This window comes from Ailuropoda melanoleuca, chromosome 11 (assembly GCF_002007445.2).
Source record: "Ailuropoda melanoleuca isolate Jingjing chromosome 11, ASM200744v2, whole genome shotgun sequence".
Taxonomy (NCBI): Eukaryota; Metazoa; Chordata; class Mammalia; order Carnivora; family Ursidae; genus Ailuropoda; species Ailuropoda melanoleuca.
Window position 1 is genome coordinate 35065297 of NC_048228.1, and position 18249 is coordinate 35083545.

The window sequence follows — 18249 nt, forward strand, 5'->3', positions numbered from 1 at the left end:
ACTTCAATGGTATGAGCGCAAGTTTAGAAAACATTTTTATTAGACAAATTATTTAGACAAATTATACACAGAAAGCTCTGCCACTCATAACTGAGGCCTCCAAAAAGTGTTTTGTGTATTCGTATAATAGGCAATACATCAAAATAGGCCTATTTTAAATATTGTACATGGTTAACAGTTTGTTGATAGCTAAAATCACTGCAACATCTGGTATGTCCCTATATAGCTTGTTGTAAAGAATTTTTTTTTTTTTTTTAAATCAGAGTTGTGAATGAGATCATGAATGTCACAAGGGAAAACAAGTCGTGCATGCACTTAGGTACTTGTCACCCTGGAAACAAAATGGTTTTTGCATGATAAGAAAATTTTCTGCCTTACACAGTAGACAATATTTGAAGATTTAGTACAAAAACAGTGACAGTACAAGACGTTCCCCAGAACAGAATTAGCATCAAAATATAATATACCTTAAGAATATGCCTTTTAATTTCTCCTAAAGCAAATCACATAGGTTGATTCCTATATCAATCCTAGCTACGGAATGAATTAGATTAAAATAAGTGTATGGCTGCGTGAAAACACAGGATAAGTTCTTGCTTCCTACTTACCACGTTTTAATTTAAGGATTACAAACAAAGTTCATTCTCTATTTCTAACGGGTAAGAATGCTACTTGAAAAGGGTCGTGCACAAAGAGGCACTGTTTTTGCTGTCATCCTCCTACACACCTGGCACTAATGTAAAAAATACATAACTCCTCCAAATAGAACTGAATAAAAAGGGGGGGTTCAGTCGAGAGCCCAGTCTGGTCATTATAGTTTCTTCTTTAGGATAATGTAGGACAGTAATTAAGGCCACATCAATATTTCTTCAGGGCTCCCACCTCTCCCCAAAGACAGTTGTATCGATTGGCTTTCTGCTTTGGAAGAGAATTTATTAACCTTCAATGATCTACGTTTAAACTCTTCTAGAGTTCTATGTGCTGCTGTGGACATTGTCCGGCTAATAGCATTTTCCATTTAGATAATTCATTAAAAGTAAAATGATCAAGGTTAGCTTTATACACCGCTGAATAACAAATGCAAAACCTACTCAAAGAAGTCACATCTAGGAACAAATATTAAATTGCCCTGGATGTTTTTAATAACAAAAGTATAAAATATTCTCTGTTGGCAAACAATGCGAGTCAGAAGAACATTAAAGCAACCTGCCTTTTCTAACTGAAAAGACCCCCTGCCCTATACATAGTTCTTGTATACAATGCTTTGTTTTTTTTTTTTAAACTAAAGCTTTATTAAATGAATTGCAATAGCAATGGCCGCCCTTTGATATATATACACATTATATAGGTGCATATATATGTATATATAGATGAGATACTAATTTATTTAACACAACAGAGGCTTCTGCCATATGATAAAGTTTACTGTACATAAGAAAAACTTTTAATACTGTACAATCACATAAAGGTCATATGCACTGTTGCAGTGCGAGAGTAGTTTTAACTGTAGTCTTGACTGGCATATTAATGGCTTTTTTGTAATCCTACAAAATTGCATTCTCATATTATGTGGCCTGAATGGTCTTGAAATTATTTTATAAACACTGCAGGGGTTGCCTTTGGTCCACAGTTAAAGGACACTCAACAGCAGTGGAGCGTTGTATGGATGCAGCAGAAGAATGTAAAAAGACGGAAGTTATTGCAATTATATTTTTAAAAATAGAGAAATGTTATGTAAGAGGCCTTTATGTAAAATTAATCCTGCATATACTTTTAGTATACTCAGTGCACATTTCCTATACTTGAAGTACAGTATATGAAAAGCGGACTAATAGGATCCTAGTATACTATATTCTGGGGAAACAAGTTGAGTAATGAAAAAAAGTGGAGGGAAATGTACAGAAAGAGAGGGGAAAAAGAGAAAGAAATAGAAGAGAGAGAAGACGGAGAAGGTGGAGAGAAAGAACTATAATTGTTACTAATAATCCTGATTTTTTTTTTTTAATGTTACATCCATGTTAGTCCCACAATATTACAGTTGCTCCTTGCAAAGGGAGTCCTACGAAAGAAACAGTGAAGAGATTTTGTTGGATGCTCAAATGGAGGTGCCTCGGTCTGGATCATTACCCAGATTGAGCCCCAGGGTAGGAGTTGGTTGATAAGGAATAGATGACATTGTTTTTATAGGACTCCTGAAAAAGCCCCCATTAGGTGCCCTGTGCCTAAAAGGGCCAGTTCGGTGCTCAGGCACGTTGCCAAAAGCGAAACCGGAGGCAGCTTTAGCTGATAATGTGCGGCTAAGAGTCTGGATCTGCTCTGGGATAAAGGTTGTTGTGGTGATATGAGTGTTCCTGAAATCACTGATTTGCTCCAGTGCTTGTCGTGTTGGCAAAGTGTCAATGTCCAGAGGGGTCAAGTCAATTGACGAGGTGGAAAACTGTTTATGGGGGCTGTCGTCATCTGTGCACAAGCTATTTACACGTCTATGGAGGTGCTCCAGGTCAATTTCCTTGTCATCCTGGAGATGAAGAAAAAGAAGATAAGGTTCTCATCAGTACTAGCTTCCATGGTTTAAAAAAAAAAAAAAGTAGTTCAGCAAACATGATATGTAATTAACTGAACTTTGGGGTTTATTCATTTAACAAATATCTATTGAGCACCTAATATGAGCCAGGCATTGCGCTTGGTTCGGGGGGTACAAACATGACTCTGAGATAAGGTTATCTATAATAAATATTTTTCTTGCACTTAAAGTTCTCTGTATGTCACATGCAACTACGAAAATAGGGGAGCAGTAGTGGGCGATGGTTTTCTATGAGATCAGGGACAGACCCAGGCAAAGTTGTACAAATAAAAAGTCCAGTTTTAACAACTCACTCCCCTTCCACACCTCTTCTTTCCACGTGCTTCCTCCTTTTTCAGGGTGTCTCCTTGCAAGTTGGATTTCTGTTCTTTTCTACTATTCTCCCCTAACCTTAACTTTCCATTCTTGGAGATAAGTGATACGGTATGCTAGCTCACACTAAAGTGTTAGTGACTGTTAAAGTGTTATTTCTCTTTAGGCCAGAGAGATGTGAGATTATTCAGAAAGAGAAACATTCAGCACAAGAGAATCCATTTCTAATTGAGGGATGTCATACACTCAAGCTATTTAGTACCTGAATGAGGCAATATTGTGAGGTCAGTGAGACCTTTAGAGACCCCTTCAAGTCATGACCTGTGAATGACAGGTTTGGTGTAGGGCTGGTTTATGCTACACGGCTTCTAAATCAAACATGCTTTGAGCTATGCTAATGGAGTCTTAGTCAGAAGGTACTTAATAAAGGAAATGGAAGGAAAATCTCAGATTTCTGGTGTTGAAACCAATTCACAAATCCTTTACGATTTTCACTTAAAGTGAGCGTTAAAGCCCAACGTTTGAAAAATAGAACTGGCAAGAAAAAAAATTGTCTCTTATCAGTCATATTTATAGCCAAGTTCAATAAATTAAATTCATGAGGATTTAAAAATACCTATTAATCATAAGAAGAGAAAATATTTGTTCATAGACCTGGATTAGCTGTCATGAGATAGAATGGAGTATGTATTTTTTTCATTGTGCTATTATAGTGCTCCTCAGTGAAAAATATTTTGATGTGCATCACTGTTTTTCCTTTTCCTTTCTCATTTCAAAATCCAATAAAAAATATCCATTAATGCAATATTATCACTGGGACGTTAGAGGGTTGAGAGATATAATTTTATGGTTCCCACAGCAACTATAATGTAAGTCATCCATCAACAGATATAATAATGCAAAAATTTAATATCATATATAGTAATTCAAAATATAAGGAGCTTGGGGAGCCCTTAATTTCCAGATTTTTGAGAATATGAAATCTCAGCTATAATGTTGCATTAATGTGGTCTTTTGCATTTACTCAATGGCAATAGAGAAACCAGAAGCTTATTCCATAAAGAAAGCACTACAATGAAGCCTGCTTAATTTTTAGTTCATACTCCACTAATTTAGAATGTAGGATCATTCACATAGGTAGGAAGCTACGTTTTATCTTTGGTAAGCCAAGCTTTTCCTTATAAGTGCTGCCGCGCAATTTTGCATATAAGGTGGTAGAAAGGAATTCTCAGATTACTTTAGAAGAAAATCTGTTGGAAAGAATATATTCACATGTAAAAATTCATATGAACGTGAGAAGTCATTTTTATTTGTGCATTAAAGCACATCTTCTCTGGATTTGCTCTAACCATCAGTTAGCCAAAGCCTAGTTACAGAAAGTTTAAAACTGTCCTTTGAAACTATCCAGCAGATCGAATCATGCAGCAAATTCAGGTCGTTTTCCATTTCAATTTGTGAAGCTTTAGTGAATGAATATGATTTCATTATTTAAAAAATTTTTCACCTTTTTTGTACAGTGGAAATAAGATAAATTAATTGAGCAGTTTATTTTAACTTCGTATTTTCTCTGCTAATTTGTAAATGCCGTAATTTTTGATGAGAACAAGGCACATGCCACTTTCAAAGGGACGATATGTGTAACTCTGCAATTGTTCTTTCAGATCTCTGAAAAAGTTTTCATTTTATTTTATTAAAAATGTAACTCTAGATGATTCCACACTATGGATTTATTAAGTTTAGAGCCATCAAAGACCTAAACACCTACGATCCCTTCTATAGGTCTACAGACAGGTAGAGGGAAGGAGCCCCTGGGGGTGAAGAGACAAATTCTGATTATTTGCCTTCGGTATTGTATTCGTTAGGCTGAATCTTAGAGATACAAGTAATTTACCTATAAGTTAAACAACTTATCGAAGTAAGATGACAAGCATCTTCGTGAACTGGTCAAGGGAATCACAGCCTTTAAGGAAATCACTGAATGAAAGTCTGCCCTGAGATCTGGCAGAATTTTAAAGGCCTTGATGGCACATGAAATGTTTAGTCTTTTCAAGCATTGCAAGCCTCTTCTTCATTTATCTGGGATGTCCTAGAATGGTACTTGGTATTGGCATTATCTATTTTTATATTTCATAAATAATTCATTTTCAATATTCAAAGAAAGAAGAAGCAAGGACCACCCCCAGCCCATCATCCTCTTCCTGGTGATTACCCTCCCTGGAAAGACCGCCCGCTTGTTGGCTCAACTGAGCGCCGAAGCTCTGAACAAGTACCTCTTTCGATGGGACCCGGGAGCCTTTCCTCCTGTTCCACCAGGTCTCCAGCATGGCTATAAAGCAGGAGAGGACAATTCCAGCCGCCAGGATGCAAAAGACTCCTGCAAAGCTCTTTATGTCTAGGGCACCTCCTTTCTGCTTTGTGTCCACTGAGGAGTACAGGTCACACTGGCCGTTCTTGGGCCACCATTTGTGCTTCAGGATGTCCATGTCACCATTCTGCTGAAGCTCCAGGATCCTTGGGGTAAAGAACACGGCCATGTGTTAGTGCAGACATCGTTATTGCTTCGGTCCACGACACATCCATTTATAATCCCACCGCTAGTGGATGGTGGCTGTCAAGGGCGAATGAACGTATAGATTAGCCTGCAGATGGAATGCCAGGGTACCGAAAACGTTATTGCTTTGATTTTATAGACAGAGTTGTGTCACAGGCTTTCCTCTCCCCGTTCTGTACCCTCTCTTGCTCCCCCCTTCCTTTTTTTTTTAAATTTTATTCTATAATTCTTAATATCCACCCCCCCCCGCTTTGTTGCAATGTGTTTTTACAATTACATTTCAGAGGCACTGTTTTTATGTGGTTTCAAGCTGCTGCAATTCTGTGTTCCTTCCCTTCGTGCAGAATGACACTCTGGATCTTAATGCTTTTATGAAGAACGTTTTGCCGCTTAGAGCAAGATGCTGGCATAATGTCGCCCAGCATATGCTACACGCAAAGAAATTCAATTAAAAAGTCTTCTATTATTTAACACAGTGTGGGAGAAAGCCCTGGGACAAGTTTGAAGTTGATAAAATACACCATTTTTGGTTTTTCACACAACTGTTGTAGTTTCCCTTTTAATGCCAAAGGGGAAAATAATCTTACCTTGGAGAATAAGAAGGAAAGTTGACCAGAGGCTTTTATAAGTTGTTAAATTCAAATAAGAAATCCCCTTCTCCGTCTTCTTTTTTTCCCTGAGTCTGGGGCTAGCCACAAAGCTGCAGCTTTTAAGTGTGATTTTTCACGGAGGTTTTATTCTCATTTCCAAATGCTCTTGGGTTTACCTGAAACCTGCCTACCTCTGGCCTTCCCTCAGTTGTGCACCCCCGTCACAGGGTGAGAATGGTCAGGGCCAAGGTCATGAGCTTGCGTAGGGCATGCACAGTCCTCAGGGATCCTCAGGATTTCCCACCCAACAGTTCAGAGATCTCCTCCAGCACCTGGGAAAACTTGTCCCACACATTTCCTCCCGAGGGCAGATCTCACAGCCACAAGGGCATCGCAGGTGTGTAGAGTGGTATTTAGAGAGTGTAGACTGAGTTCAGCTGTATAAGCCCACCTTTGTGTGGGCGATCCTTCACTGTGCAGGACAGAGCTGGGGGTGGGGGGAAGAGAGGGGGCCAGGGACCAACTTCCAGGACCTCCAGGTCAGTGCAATACTCCAAGCTAGGCTCAAATTTGAAACTCAAACCTGACCTCCTACTGGCATGAAGGTATATTTGTCGAGGTAAGAGGATAGAACATATTTTATCTAAGAGTTTTTAGCTTGACTTAGAATTTTCACATAGTTATCCTTAGGGTATGTGGACCTTTCTACACTTGCCTAGGTCTTGGGTTACTTGGGGAGAGACTGCTTAAAACTTTAGAGAGAATGATGTCTGTTTGGAAGGAGTAAGTACACTTTTGGTGAGAGTTACCTTTTTACCTGCTTCATGTCATCCCCTGTTGGCAGGATTGAGCCAAAAGTTAATGGTCAGGGGTGGGGTCAACATTCAATTGTGAGTCACACCAGAGTAAGACCAGCCCTAAGGGCCGTGAGGGAGAGTTGGTCTTATCATTCACCTTTGGCTATTCCCACAGCCTCACCCCCAGCGCCCCCAGCTGACGCCCCAGGATGGACATTGTACTGGAGCTTTCCTTATTACTTGGACTTCTCCTTTCTTATGGTACTGATCTGTCTAAAGCTCTGTTGCTTCAGAGTGTTGCTCAAGGCGAGCAATTAATTTGATTAATTGAATTTACCAAGGTGATTATGAATATTGGTGGATTACATTTCACCCTTATTCCTGCCTCTTCTCAAAGTTATTTGTATTTCCAAAATTTCTGAAAGTGTGTTCCATGGGACACTAGTACTTAGAGGAGCTTCTGCAGGAAAAGGGCTCTGTGGTCATTAACTTTGAGAAACACCCTCTCAGAAATTTACAAAGAAGTCAGTGTATTACAGGCTCTAAGAAGACCTTCAGAAAAGAAAACTTGTATGATTTTGTTTAATTCAGCATTTCCCAAAGTTAGATAACTTTCCTTCTTATTTCCTCATTTTTTCCTCCCCCAATAATATACAGTAATAATTTATGGAGCTGGAGTTTTGAGGAACACACTTGAGAAATAGTGCCCCCATCGGGTGTCTGGCTGGCTCAGTCAGCAGAGCGTGCGATTCTTGATCTCAGGGCTGTGAGTTCGAGCCCCACATTGGGCATCGAGATTACTAAGTACATACAGAAATAGGGCCTCCGTCCGAAGGAACGACTACTTGGGGAAACCGGCAGCACTGTGTTAGGTATTATACACATCTGTAATCTTTAATCACAGCATTGGAGTTGCTTGTTTGGCCTATCTGCAAATATATCCAAATCGTGTTGGTAAACCCATTAGCTATTTGCCTACCTAAAGGCACTGGGTAACCAGAACACCATTGAATAACTTGAAGGGAAAATTTGGTCATCTTCAAAAAAATAATATCTTGGGGGGCCTGGGTGGCTCAGTCAGTTAAGCGTCTGCCTCCAGCTCAGGTCATGATCCAAGGGTCCTGGGATCAAGTCCCACATTGGGCTCCCTGCTTAGCGGAGAGTCTGCTGCTCTCTCTGCTCGAGCTCTTTCTCGCTTTCTTTCTCAAATAAGTAAATAAAATCTTTAAAAAGATGGTATTCTGAAATTTGAGATTATAGGTATATGCAGAAATAAAAGGAAACGACAGCATCATCTGCTAGTGAGGACATATCCAGGCACGAAACGAGCACGCACGCTTCCCGGCTCGCCTCCGCTCCCCCACACTATGTTGGTCAATGTCTATAGAAGTGGAAGAGTTTCCCTTCACAGCACTTATCATCATTTATAACACTTTGTGAGTCCTCGATTAATGTCTGTTCCCCTTCCTGGAATGTGTACTCACCACCTTCCATACTGCCCAACGCAGAGAGGCAAGGATATATTGACTGAATTGCTCAACACTGTTTTTGGCAAATGCATGCTGCCCTCAGATGCTACTTTCTCTGGTCACTGATGCAACTTATTCCATTCCCTCCTATTCAGCTGTCCGTTCAATAAATATTTAAAAGTGGTCTCATGCCAGGTATTTCTTTGGGACAAAATTTATGTTAAACCACAACTGCACACTCAGCCAAAATGGCCTGAGCAACACAGTGATACTGTTTCTTTTTAATGCCCTCAGTTCATGTTAATTTATTCTTTCATTCATTCACATGTTCATTCAGGAACGAACTGATTGCCTACTGTTTCTCCTCGGTGGTATCCCATATCACAACATGTCCTTGTCATTCTACACCTGAAAAAGGACTTGGTTTTCAAAACGATCGTTGAAGTCTACACACATACTCTATGACACCCATTTTGATGCTAATAGCAGTAAAGGACCTTAAATCCAAAGAATTTGTTTAATTGTAGAACTTTTAGTTTCAGCAAGCTGGGGGCTAGGAGTTACTGTGGGAGAAGAGTGAGCAGACTTCTCTATTTGCCTTCACACCACAAAGATGCCTTTATGTGCGGTGAATCTCAGGAAGCACAGATAACGGAGGCATTTCACGGACACCCCTTTGGGGGATAGACAGAACAACTAGATCTTCGGATCCCTCAGTCAGGCTCTAAGTAGCCTACAACAGATTCTAGGAATACAGGGTGTTGGAACAGAAGCGTTGGAAGGAATGAAAGTATTTTCTAAGCTTAGAGTTCTGCCATAAATTTTTGCTGCAGAATCTAAAGCTCTTGGAAATTCCATGAGAAAAGTGTCATTTTACCCTCTTTTTTGTTATTTTTTTTTAAAGATTTTATTTATTTATTTGACAGAAATAGAGACAGCCAGCGAGAGAGGGAACACAAGCAGGGGGAGTGGGAGAGGAAAGAAGCAGGCTCACAGCGGAGGAGCCTGATGTGGGGCTCTCCTGTAACGCCGGGATCACGCCCTGAGCCGAAGGCAGACGCTTAACCGCTGTGCCACCCAGGCGCCCCCTCTTTTTTGTTATTTAACAAAAACCTGTTTAAGTGTTAGATAAAGAAATCTTGGCAAAATCTAATGCACTGCCATGAAGACAAATTGGATGAGCCCTTATATAACAAATGAGGGGATTATATATATATACTTGAATATATATATATATTCAAATGTCCAAAAGCACTGGCATCTTTAAATGCAACTCGAATCACACCTAAAGGAAAGTTTTGTATTTTAATTACGAGCAGCACTGATGTGTGTGTGTGTGTGTAACATTGCAAGAATCAAGTTGCACAGTTCTTAATGTGTGCAGATATTTAGTTCCATGGAATGATTGTTTTTGCTGTATTTGCAACTTCCACAAGATGGCAGTCTTTGCTCACAGAGAGCAATGTAGTCCTGCCATTACAGAGAACTGGTGGCTTTGAAAGGTGTGAAGCATAAACTTCTCGGTGCTGTAAACACGTAAACTATTAAAAAGAAAGTTGGACACTAGACCATGATGAACAATTGGATGAGTGAAATCTCTTCTTGGAGTGTTGTCAGAAAAATTCCTTCCATTTTGACTCCAGAGTGATGAGAGTAATACTTCGCGTTTTGAGAGTCATCATGGTGAAAATTCATGAAGCCATACAAACAAAAGCACCTCGCTCATTACTTGGCACTTAGCAGACTATGCCAACTCAAAAGCTAGAAATATTATAATCAGCATGTGTGACAACCATTCTCCCTTTGGACCTGTTCTGGTACATTCTTCTTAATGGAGAGTTATATTCCCAGATGAATCAGTGACTGATTGATTCACTGACAAGAACATTGCATTTCCTTTTTCTGTCCAAAAAATATTAAAAGATTTGTCATCCATTGAACAGAAAAAACCTTGGCAGTCCATAAAACCTAGCTTCAACTTGAAAATGGCTAATAGATCAATTCTGCATGCATTGAATTCTTTATTGATATAAATGAGCAAATTTCAGGGGAAGTGAGTAGCGAAACAGAAGATCCTTCTTTCATATTCCAATAAAAATACTCAACAAGATTGAGGTGTTCATCTTGAAAAGCTTTTTACTTACTTTAAAGATAAAACAGCCTCATTTGTGTTGCACTCATTACTGATCACTCACCATTCTTAACCACTGCTTTGGAAGTTGATTTTCAAATTAATTTATTTATAACAAACCAGGTTGCTGAAAGATGAATGCAAATTTCTGACGCCACATAGGTAACTTTGATTTTGTCTTTGAATACTACAGCAGTCTATGGATTCTTTTCTAATTTTCTTACCCATAGGTAAATCCCTGCTGAGCTGTAAAAACGATACTGGTTAACTGAGGAAAAGGACACCTGACTTTTTAGTTGTTTCTCCTGGGAACAACTCGAGAGGTAATCAGAGTTTAAAAACTTAAGTACAGGAATTTTTGTTTTCAGGTCATGTATGTAGGAGCTCCTATGACTCTTCTCGCAATTGGAATTTTCTCCTCACATTCATAGAAGCATCAACTACTAGAATGGAAATGATAGAAGACATCATCGGTTCTCTCCAGTCCCCACTCCACTCATTCTTTGGAGAAGAAACGGAATCATATAGGACAATAATTCCTCCAAATTGTGACATTCAATACACAAAAAATAATTTATATAGCACATTGGGGTAGCCTGAGATGAAAGTCAGGGGGCTCCAGCCACCCCAGGCATTGCCTTGTCTGTTTTGAGGGCTGAAGGGATCAATATTTTAGCAATATCCTAGTACCTGATCTAAGATACATCTGTTGTGAAGCACTGTTGTAGAGGCGAGATGACTTTTTCAGTGACGAACAGTAAATTGTCGAGTTAGGGCTAGAATTCAGTTCTGTCTTCCAGCACATTTCTCTGTTACCCTACACCGCCTCTACTATGTAACTATTTAGAGAAGAGCTCTTTAGTTTCAGAGATTTGTTAGACCCTGAGTAAAACTGTCATCGATAGGTTTCTTCTAAACCAAACAATGTAATTGTAGAGTGACTGCAAATTTATTCACACTACAATTTGGGTGTGCAAAGAAAATATAGCTTTTTTCCATAACTTAATTGATCTTTCTCAGGAGGACTGGGCCTGCTGAGCAGTGGGATCAAAACTAAAATTAGGGGCGCCTGGGTGGCACAGTGGTTAAGCGTCTGCCTTCGGCTCAGGGCGTGATCCTGGCGTATGGGATCGAACCCCACATCAGGCTTCTCCACGATGAGCCTGCTTCTTCCTCTCCCACTCCCCCTGCTTGTGTTTCCTCTCTCTCTGGCTGTCTCTGTCTCTGTCGAATAAATAAAAATCTTTTCTTTTCTTTTTTTTTTTTAAAGATTTTATTTATTTATTCGACAGAGATAGAGACAGCCAGCGAGAGAGGGAACACAAGCAGGGGTAGTGGGAGAGGAAGAAGCAGGCTCATAGCAGAGGAGCCTGACGTGGCTCGATCCCATAACGCCGGGATCACGCCCTGAGCCGAAGGCAGACGCTTTAACCGCTGTGCCACCCAGGTGCCCCGAATAAATAAAATCTTTAAAAAAACAAAAAACTAAAATTAGCTCAATATGATTTAAAATTTAATCTGATCTAATAATTTAACATGTCTCTAGCTTTTAGCTCAAGAATTACTCAGTCTTTCCTATTCCTCTCCCTTTCCTTGCTTTTTTCCAAGATGGCATCAGAACTTATAAGGGACGACATTATACCCCCCTACGTCGGAGGGAGGGAGCTGCTATTTTCTTGCTGGTTCTTGAATTGGCTCTGGCAGCTCTCCTTTTATGTGTGATGGGCCTGGGTTCAGCCTTTAGATATAAATTGGTGACTATTGCTGAAGTGGACAGACTCCAGTGGCTTAAGTCCACTGACGTTGGCTAATGTCTTTCTCGGCTCCCTTAGGGCTTGTGGGCTCCTCTCTGCTGACCTCTGGGGCACTGTATGCCTTTCTCAGCTTCTGCCATTTTCTTCATCCAGCCCCTGACTATTCCTGAGGCTTCAGGTACTACCATGGTGTCACCTTGTCACTCACTGCAGAGGGCTCCAAAAGTGGTCCATGTGCTCTAACTCAGCCTTCACACCATAAGGGAGCCTGAGAGGCCTGGGAATAAGGATTGAGCCCTTGCTTTTTCCTGATTGTGAAGCTCTGGCTTCTCACCATCCGAGGTCTTCTCTGCTGGTACAGAGCCTGGTATCTCCACAGAACTCCCCTCAGAGACGTTAATGGTAAGGGAAGTATCATGGCCTCTACCCTGGGTGTGCATTCCAGTCTAGTTAATGCCCCTTCACTTGCCCATCTCCCACCCCCTGCCCCTCGATGGAAGCCTCTGGCAAGAAGAGGCACAGCTTTCCTTTTCTCTCCTCGATATCCCTCCTCCACCCAGGGCCTTCAAACTTCTTGGTCTGTCATAGTGGAAGGAATTTTAGCTACTTAACGACAGAAACCCTATGGTCCGAGACCGCCAGGCAGTTCCTCAATCTGGAAATCCTGAGGCAGCTTTGCACTGGAGATTGGTGAGGACGAAAAACATCATTTTCATATCTCAAAAACATTTATCTGATCTATTACATGCTTATGAGTTATATGTAACCCAAATTAAAAAGATATTTAGGATGGAGTCCCATTACTTATTAATGTGTAACATCGCTTAACACTGAGAAGGAAATTCGGGAATAACTGAAAAAAAGTATTTTTGACACACTGAGTGGATCTATTTTGGCCCAGAATACCCACATTATTAAATTCATTTGCTGGGTTCTCACAAAAATTTCCTCTCCATGGTTACTGAGAGAGAATTAATAATAGCATGCAGACAATTTTCAGAAAAATGTCAGCTCAATAGGTTGTTCATTCATTCATCATTTCTTTCATTCTGGGCTTGGGAAATGTAGGTAAACTTGGATTGAGGCAAAAGCACTTATCAAAGGTTCAGATTCGGCATTCAATTAAGTGCAGCGGCGTGCTGACTGGCATATCTGATATTGGTACTCTGACATCAGAGTTGTAAAAACAAATTCTATCAACTTGCTATGAATCAGGTATCAGTGGCTTTTCTTTTCTCAAGCAAAGTATCTTAATGATCAGTTAGCAGCATTACATACGATACATATTTATCGATAACATATCATACCTCAGTAATACCAAATAACCCGAGATAGACTATTAGAAGCTATTTCGTTTGTTGAAATTGGACTTTTAACTAATTCTTCCAGTTGGTTGAGCCAGATGCCCGTTGTTTCAATACAGTCTGCTAAGACTACCTAAGATCTCACAGAGATGAATATGGCATTCCAAATAAGTTTACGAATACCACTCTTTAGGCCAGAGGTTAACGGACATTTTTGTTGAGGGCCTGACAGTTAATATTTTAGACTTTACAGAATGTAAGATTTCTGCAGCAGCTTGTCAACTGTGCCTTTGTAGTTACAAAAGCAGGTCCCAGCCACATTTGGCCTGCTGGCTCGAGCTGCTGGCCTGCTGCACAGCCCAGAGCAAACACCTCTGTGAACTCAAGAAGTTTCCAGTTCGCTGACAAAGTTATTGAAGTTCAGAGGGCTTAAATGACTTGGCCAAAGTTACATCATTAGAAAGCATCGGAGTCTGTTTTAAAACCAGAGATTTTGACTCTTATCCCAGCACTTTTGACTGTGTATTAATAACATATAATTAGTAATATGTAGCAATGCCTATTATTAATGTGAATGCCTTTAAATGAGTACAGTGATCATGTTCTCTATGTGAGCACACTGAGAACGAATTTGAGGTACACACTGTATGTTAACAATGGCAGTATAATCGTTCAAGTGAGTTTTGGATTTCCTTGGTTTCCTGATTATCCTGGAATGTATATCTGGACCTATACCCCGAGACTGGGACCACTCATGTGCCAAAAGAATGACTGCCCTAATTATTTGAGATCAGGTAGTATTTGTCTTCCTAGGTCTGTATTTGCTGAATCATTTTCTAGGCGATGAAAGCTTTATCTTGAAATCAGAGGGATATGAACAAATATTATACTAAGAGAAATTTCAGGCAGTGGCTATGATTTACTGAGAATAGGTAAGAAAATTGACTGAAACATTAAAGGTGGGGTTTCTTTTATTATTATTTTTTAAAGATTTATTTATTTATTTATTTGAGAGAGAGAGAGAGCAGGGCGTGAGAGAGAGAGAGCACAAGTGAGGGTGAGGGGTGGAGGGAGAGGGACAAGCACACTCCCAGCTGAGCAGGGAGGCTGATGCGGGGCTCGATGCCAGGACCGTGAGATCATGACCTGAGCCGAATTCAAGAGTCGGACACTCAGCAGACTGAGCCACTCGGATGCCCCAGTGGGGTTTCTTTTAATCAAAATATATAAAAATGGTTTATAGAAGTACTTTATGGAAGTCCTATAAACTAATGAGAAGTTTGTTAGGGTTGGTAAAAATTACTATATGATTTATGAGAATGAGAGCGTGTTGGTACCGGAAGGGGTCTGGGAGATGAGATCATATTTGACTCCTGTCTAGTGGGGTGAAGGGAACTGCCCAGCTTCCACTACAGGGCAGAATCAGCAGAATTGGACTTGATTATACATTTAGTTATTGTTGGAAGACTGTTGTATGTCTTGGACCTGCACCTAAAAGAGGAGTTTCTTGTATTACTCCAAACCTGAGATCTCACTTTTAAATTTAACAAAGATAATTCAAAATATCTTTAATTGGTCAGATCTGCTTTTCTTATTAAGAAAACAGTGTAGGGGCGCCTAGGTGGCGCAGTCGTTAAGCGTCTGCCTTCAGCTCGGGGCGTGATCCCGGCGGCGTTATGGGATCTTATGGGATCGAGCCCCACATCAGGCTCCTCTGCTGGGAGCCTGCTTCTTCCTCTCCCACTCCCCCTGCTTGTGTTCCTTCTCTCGCTGGCTGTCTCTCTCTGTCAAATAAATAAATAAAAATCTTAAAAAAAAAAGAAAACAGTGTAGTAAGTAATGTTTCCTAAGGCATCCATTTTTCTATGTCTAGGAAATAAACTGTAAACCTTCTCCAGACAATCTATTTCCCAAAGGAGAAGCAATAGTAGAGGCACGCATAATGCCGCACAGTTTACAAAGCACTTATCAAAACATTGCATATCATTTGATTTATTTCATAGAATGACCTAGTGAGGGAGGAATTATATTGATTAATTGATTGATCCCACTGCTCCTCCTCCACTCCTCATTCTTGTAAAAGGCTTTAAGAAGGCTGATGTTATTAAATTCTCATTTTAAAGCTGGGGAGATTGAGGCTAAGAGGTGAAGAAAATTTCCCAAGGCCACAAGACTGGCAATTGATCCAGCCAGCTCTCAAACCAAGGTCTTCTGGCCTCTGCAGTTTTTTTTTTTTTTCTTGAATACACTGTCAAGGTCTTTATTATCCCTAAAAAACCCACGATAAATGGAAGCTGCCTCTTCAGTTCCTGCTGTTTTATTAAGCGAGGATTTGACTACTCAAGTTCCTTGGCTAACACATATTCCATTGTATCCATTTACAAACATTACACTTTGTGTAACACATCCTGATGTCTCCAGAGAGCCACATGAATATCGCATGAGTTCATTAATCTCTGTGCGATTAGAATAAACGTCAGAGGAATTCATTATCATGAGGCACTCAGGGGGCTTTGCCAATGCTATCAAAACAAGGCAGTGTGTTCAAAATAAGGAAGTGGTGTTTTGAAACCTTCTCCTTACTCTACGTAAGTCAACATATCGTGAAGTTTCAATCTACGTGATGCAAACTTCCACAGTTATCCCGATGAAATTTTTCCTTAGTTTAAACAGTAGCCCGTAAAAGGTAAGTATTTATTAAATAACACTTAACTATTTTGAAAAATGTGAGACACCTAAAACATTTTTTTAGGTTCAAATATCAAAGAGATTTTTGTTGGCTCTAAAAGACGTTAGACTTTATAGCTATGTCATTCTTTGACAATGAACCTGAAACCTGGTATATGGTAGGCATTCAGATGGATCCTTCTCGAGGTTAGAGTCAGCCCCTTCCATCACAGGTCTTGCGATGCCTAAGGGGGCAAAATCAGCCTCGTTCACAGAGAAGCAATTGCTTGAAAAATCAAATTAGCAACATGATGGATCTCAAGACTTTGGTGACTAGTGAACTTTAATTATTATATATTTTATGTGTTTATGCTGGCAGTAAAAGTCAAGCGCTCATTACAGAAATGGCAGACATGATCTTTCATAAAATGAGTGCTGGGCGGCGAATGAATAGATAATCAGGATAATGAAAGCGGGCCAGAAAGATGCTGGAGAGCGGAAAAGACCCTGACGATGGCTCCCACTGAGATGGAGGGCATAATTGCAATTGGAAAGAGAACACTTTTGGTGATCTTTTAAAATGTCAGCTTCATCCTTAAGCTCAGTGTGGTATTTGGGTTATAGGGTAAAGGGGAAAAATTCTTTCCTTGTGCAGTGAGAAACTGGCAGTGACCATCTCTGCTTAGAGCCACTGTTCAGGTAATAGAAAATCTTCTTATGCAGACCTTTCAAGTGCGTGTTTATGAAAGAGGGTCACAAAGTCAAACTTATTTTGCTTAGTGTGGTATACACATTTTATGACTATTTTTAATCTCTTTGAGTTTGACAACCAAGCCTTAAACTAAGCGGGATCTTGAAGTGTGTGCTACGTGTAAATGGATAAAGATTTTGGTAGGGATCTTTGGCGCAGCTTTAGGAGAGAGAAGATTACGGAGAAGGAAACTTTTGAATGAACAAATACCCTTACAAACATCTGCATAAACACGGAACTTTTTGTCAGTTGACTAACGGTTTAAATACGCAGCAGGAATTCATTATTCTAAGAGCTGTTATAGTATTAGGTACTCTACAATGAGAATTCTTCTATGATGCAAACATCTTCTGGTTTGAAGGATATATAACGATACACGTTTTTACAAAAAACCTCAGGGTCTATTTGTACTCAAGATGGTGGACAAATTCAGTGTAATTCATTAAAATTCTCAGCTAAGAGTTAGATCATTGATAATAGTAATAGTACAACTTTAGGAAAATAATTTTACTATGCTTTACCCATATTTTCATTGATGGACAGTCTAAAGGACTTTTAAAAATTATATTCTAACTTTTCATGTGTATTGTATTATATTTGTATTATTCCGACTCTGCTGGAAAAATGTTTCCAATTTCTTAATAAAAAGTACTAAGACGGGCGCCTGGGTGGCTCAGTCGTTACGCGTCTGCCTTCGGCTCAGGGCGTGATCCCGGCGTTCTGGGATGGAGCCCTGCATCAGGGTCCTCCGCTGGGAGCCTGCTTCTTCCTCTCCCACTCCCCCTGCTTGTGTTCCCTCTCTCGCTGGCTGTCTCTCTCTCTCTCTGTCAAATAAATAAATAATATCTTTAAAAAAAATATTAAGACAGTAACATCACATAAACTTTCCTCCAAAGGACCTAGATGCATACAAAAACAGAGTCTGTCGTTTCAGACATTTTAAAAGGTGAATTCAAGTTTCTCTTTGCATTATGAATCTGAATATGCTATAATGTTTCTATAAATGGGGAAAAAAACCCCCACTGTCTCTTGGATGATTATCTGCAATCGCGTTCCTGTGTAATTCCACTGCAATGTGACTGTATGTCCTGGAAGAGGCCTGGCAATGAAAGGCACTGTGCAGGAGGGTCACCAAACCTTGGATTTGGGACAATGGATGGTTTAGGAACAGCGCTGTGGAGTGAGTGTGGTTACAGCTGCCTCCTAATGAAACTCACCTGGCTGGAAACCTGATTTTGGGTTTGTAGCCTCAGAACTATGAGAACTAAAGGTCTGTTGTGTAGGCCCCCAGTGTGTGGTACTGTATGATAGGGGCCCACACAGACACAGCCAGACACAC

General features: G+C 40.1%; 1 protein-coding gene across 1 annotated transcript in view; it reads right to left on the reverse strand.

The window, feature by feature from the left end:
• Positions 1–1171: 1171 nt before the first annotated feature.
• The window catches only part of GRID2 (glutamate ionotropic receptor delta type subunit 2), a 1429995-nt gene continuing 1412917 nt past the window's right edge, over positions 1172–18249 (reverse strand). Inside the window, exons 15-16 of the mRNA XM_034672012.1 lie at positions 5167–5407; positions 1172–2518 (exon numbers count right to left, since the gene is read on the reverse strand). Of these exons, the coding sequence (XP_034527903.1) occupies positions 2096–2518; positions 5167–5407 (664 nt within the window). The 3' untranslated portion in view covers positions 1172–2095. The remainder of the gene's footprint in view (positions 2519–5166; positions 5408–18249) is intronic.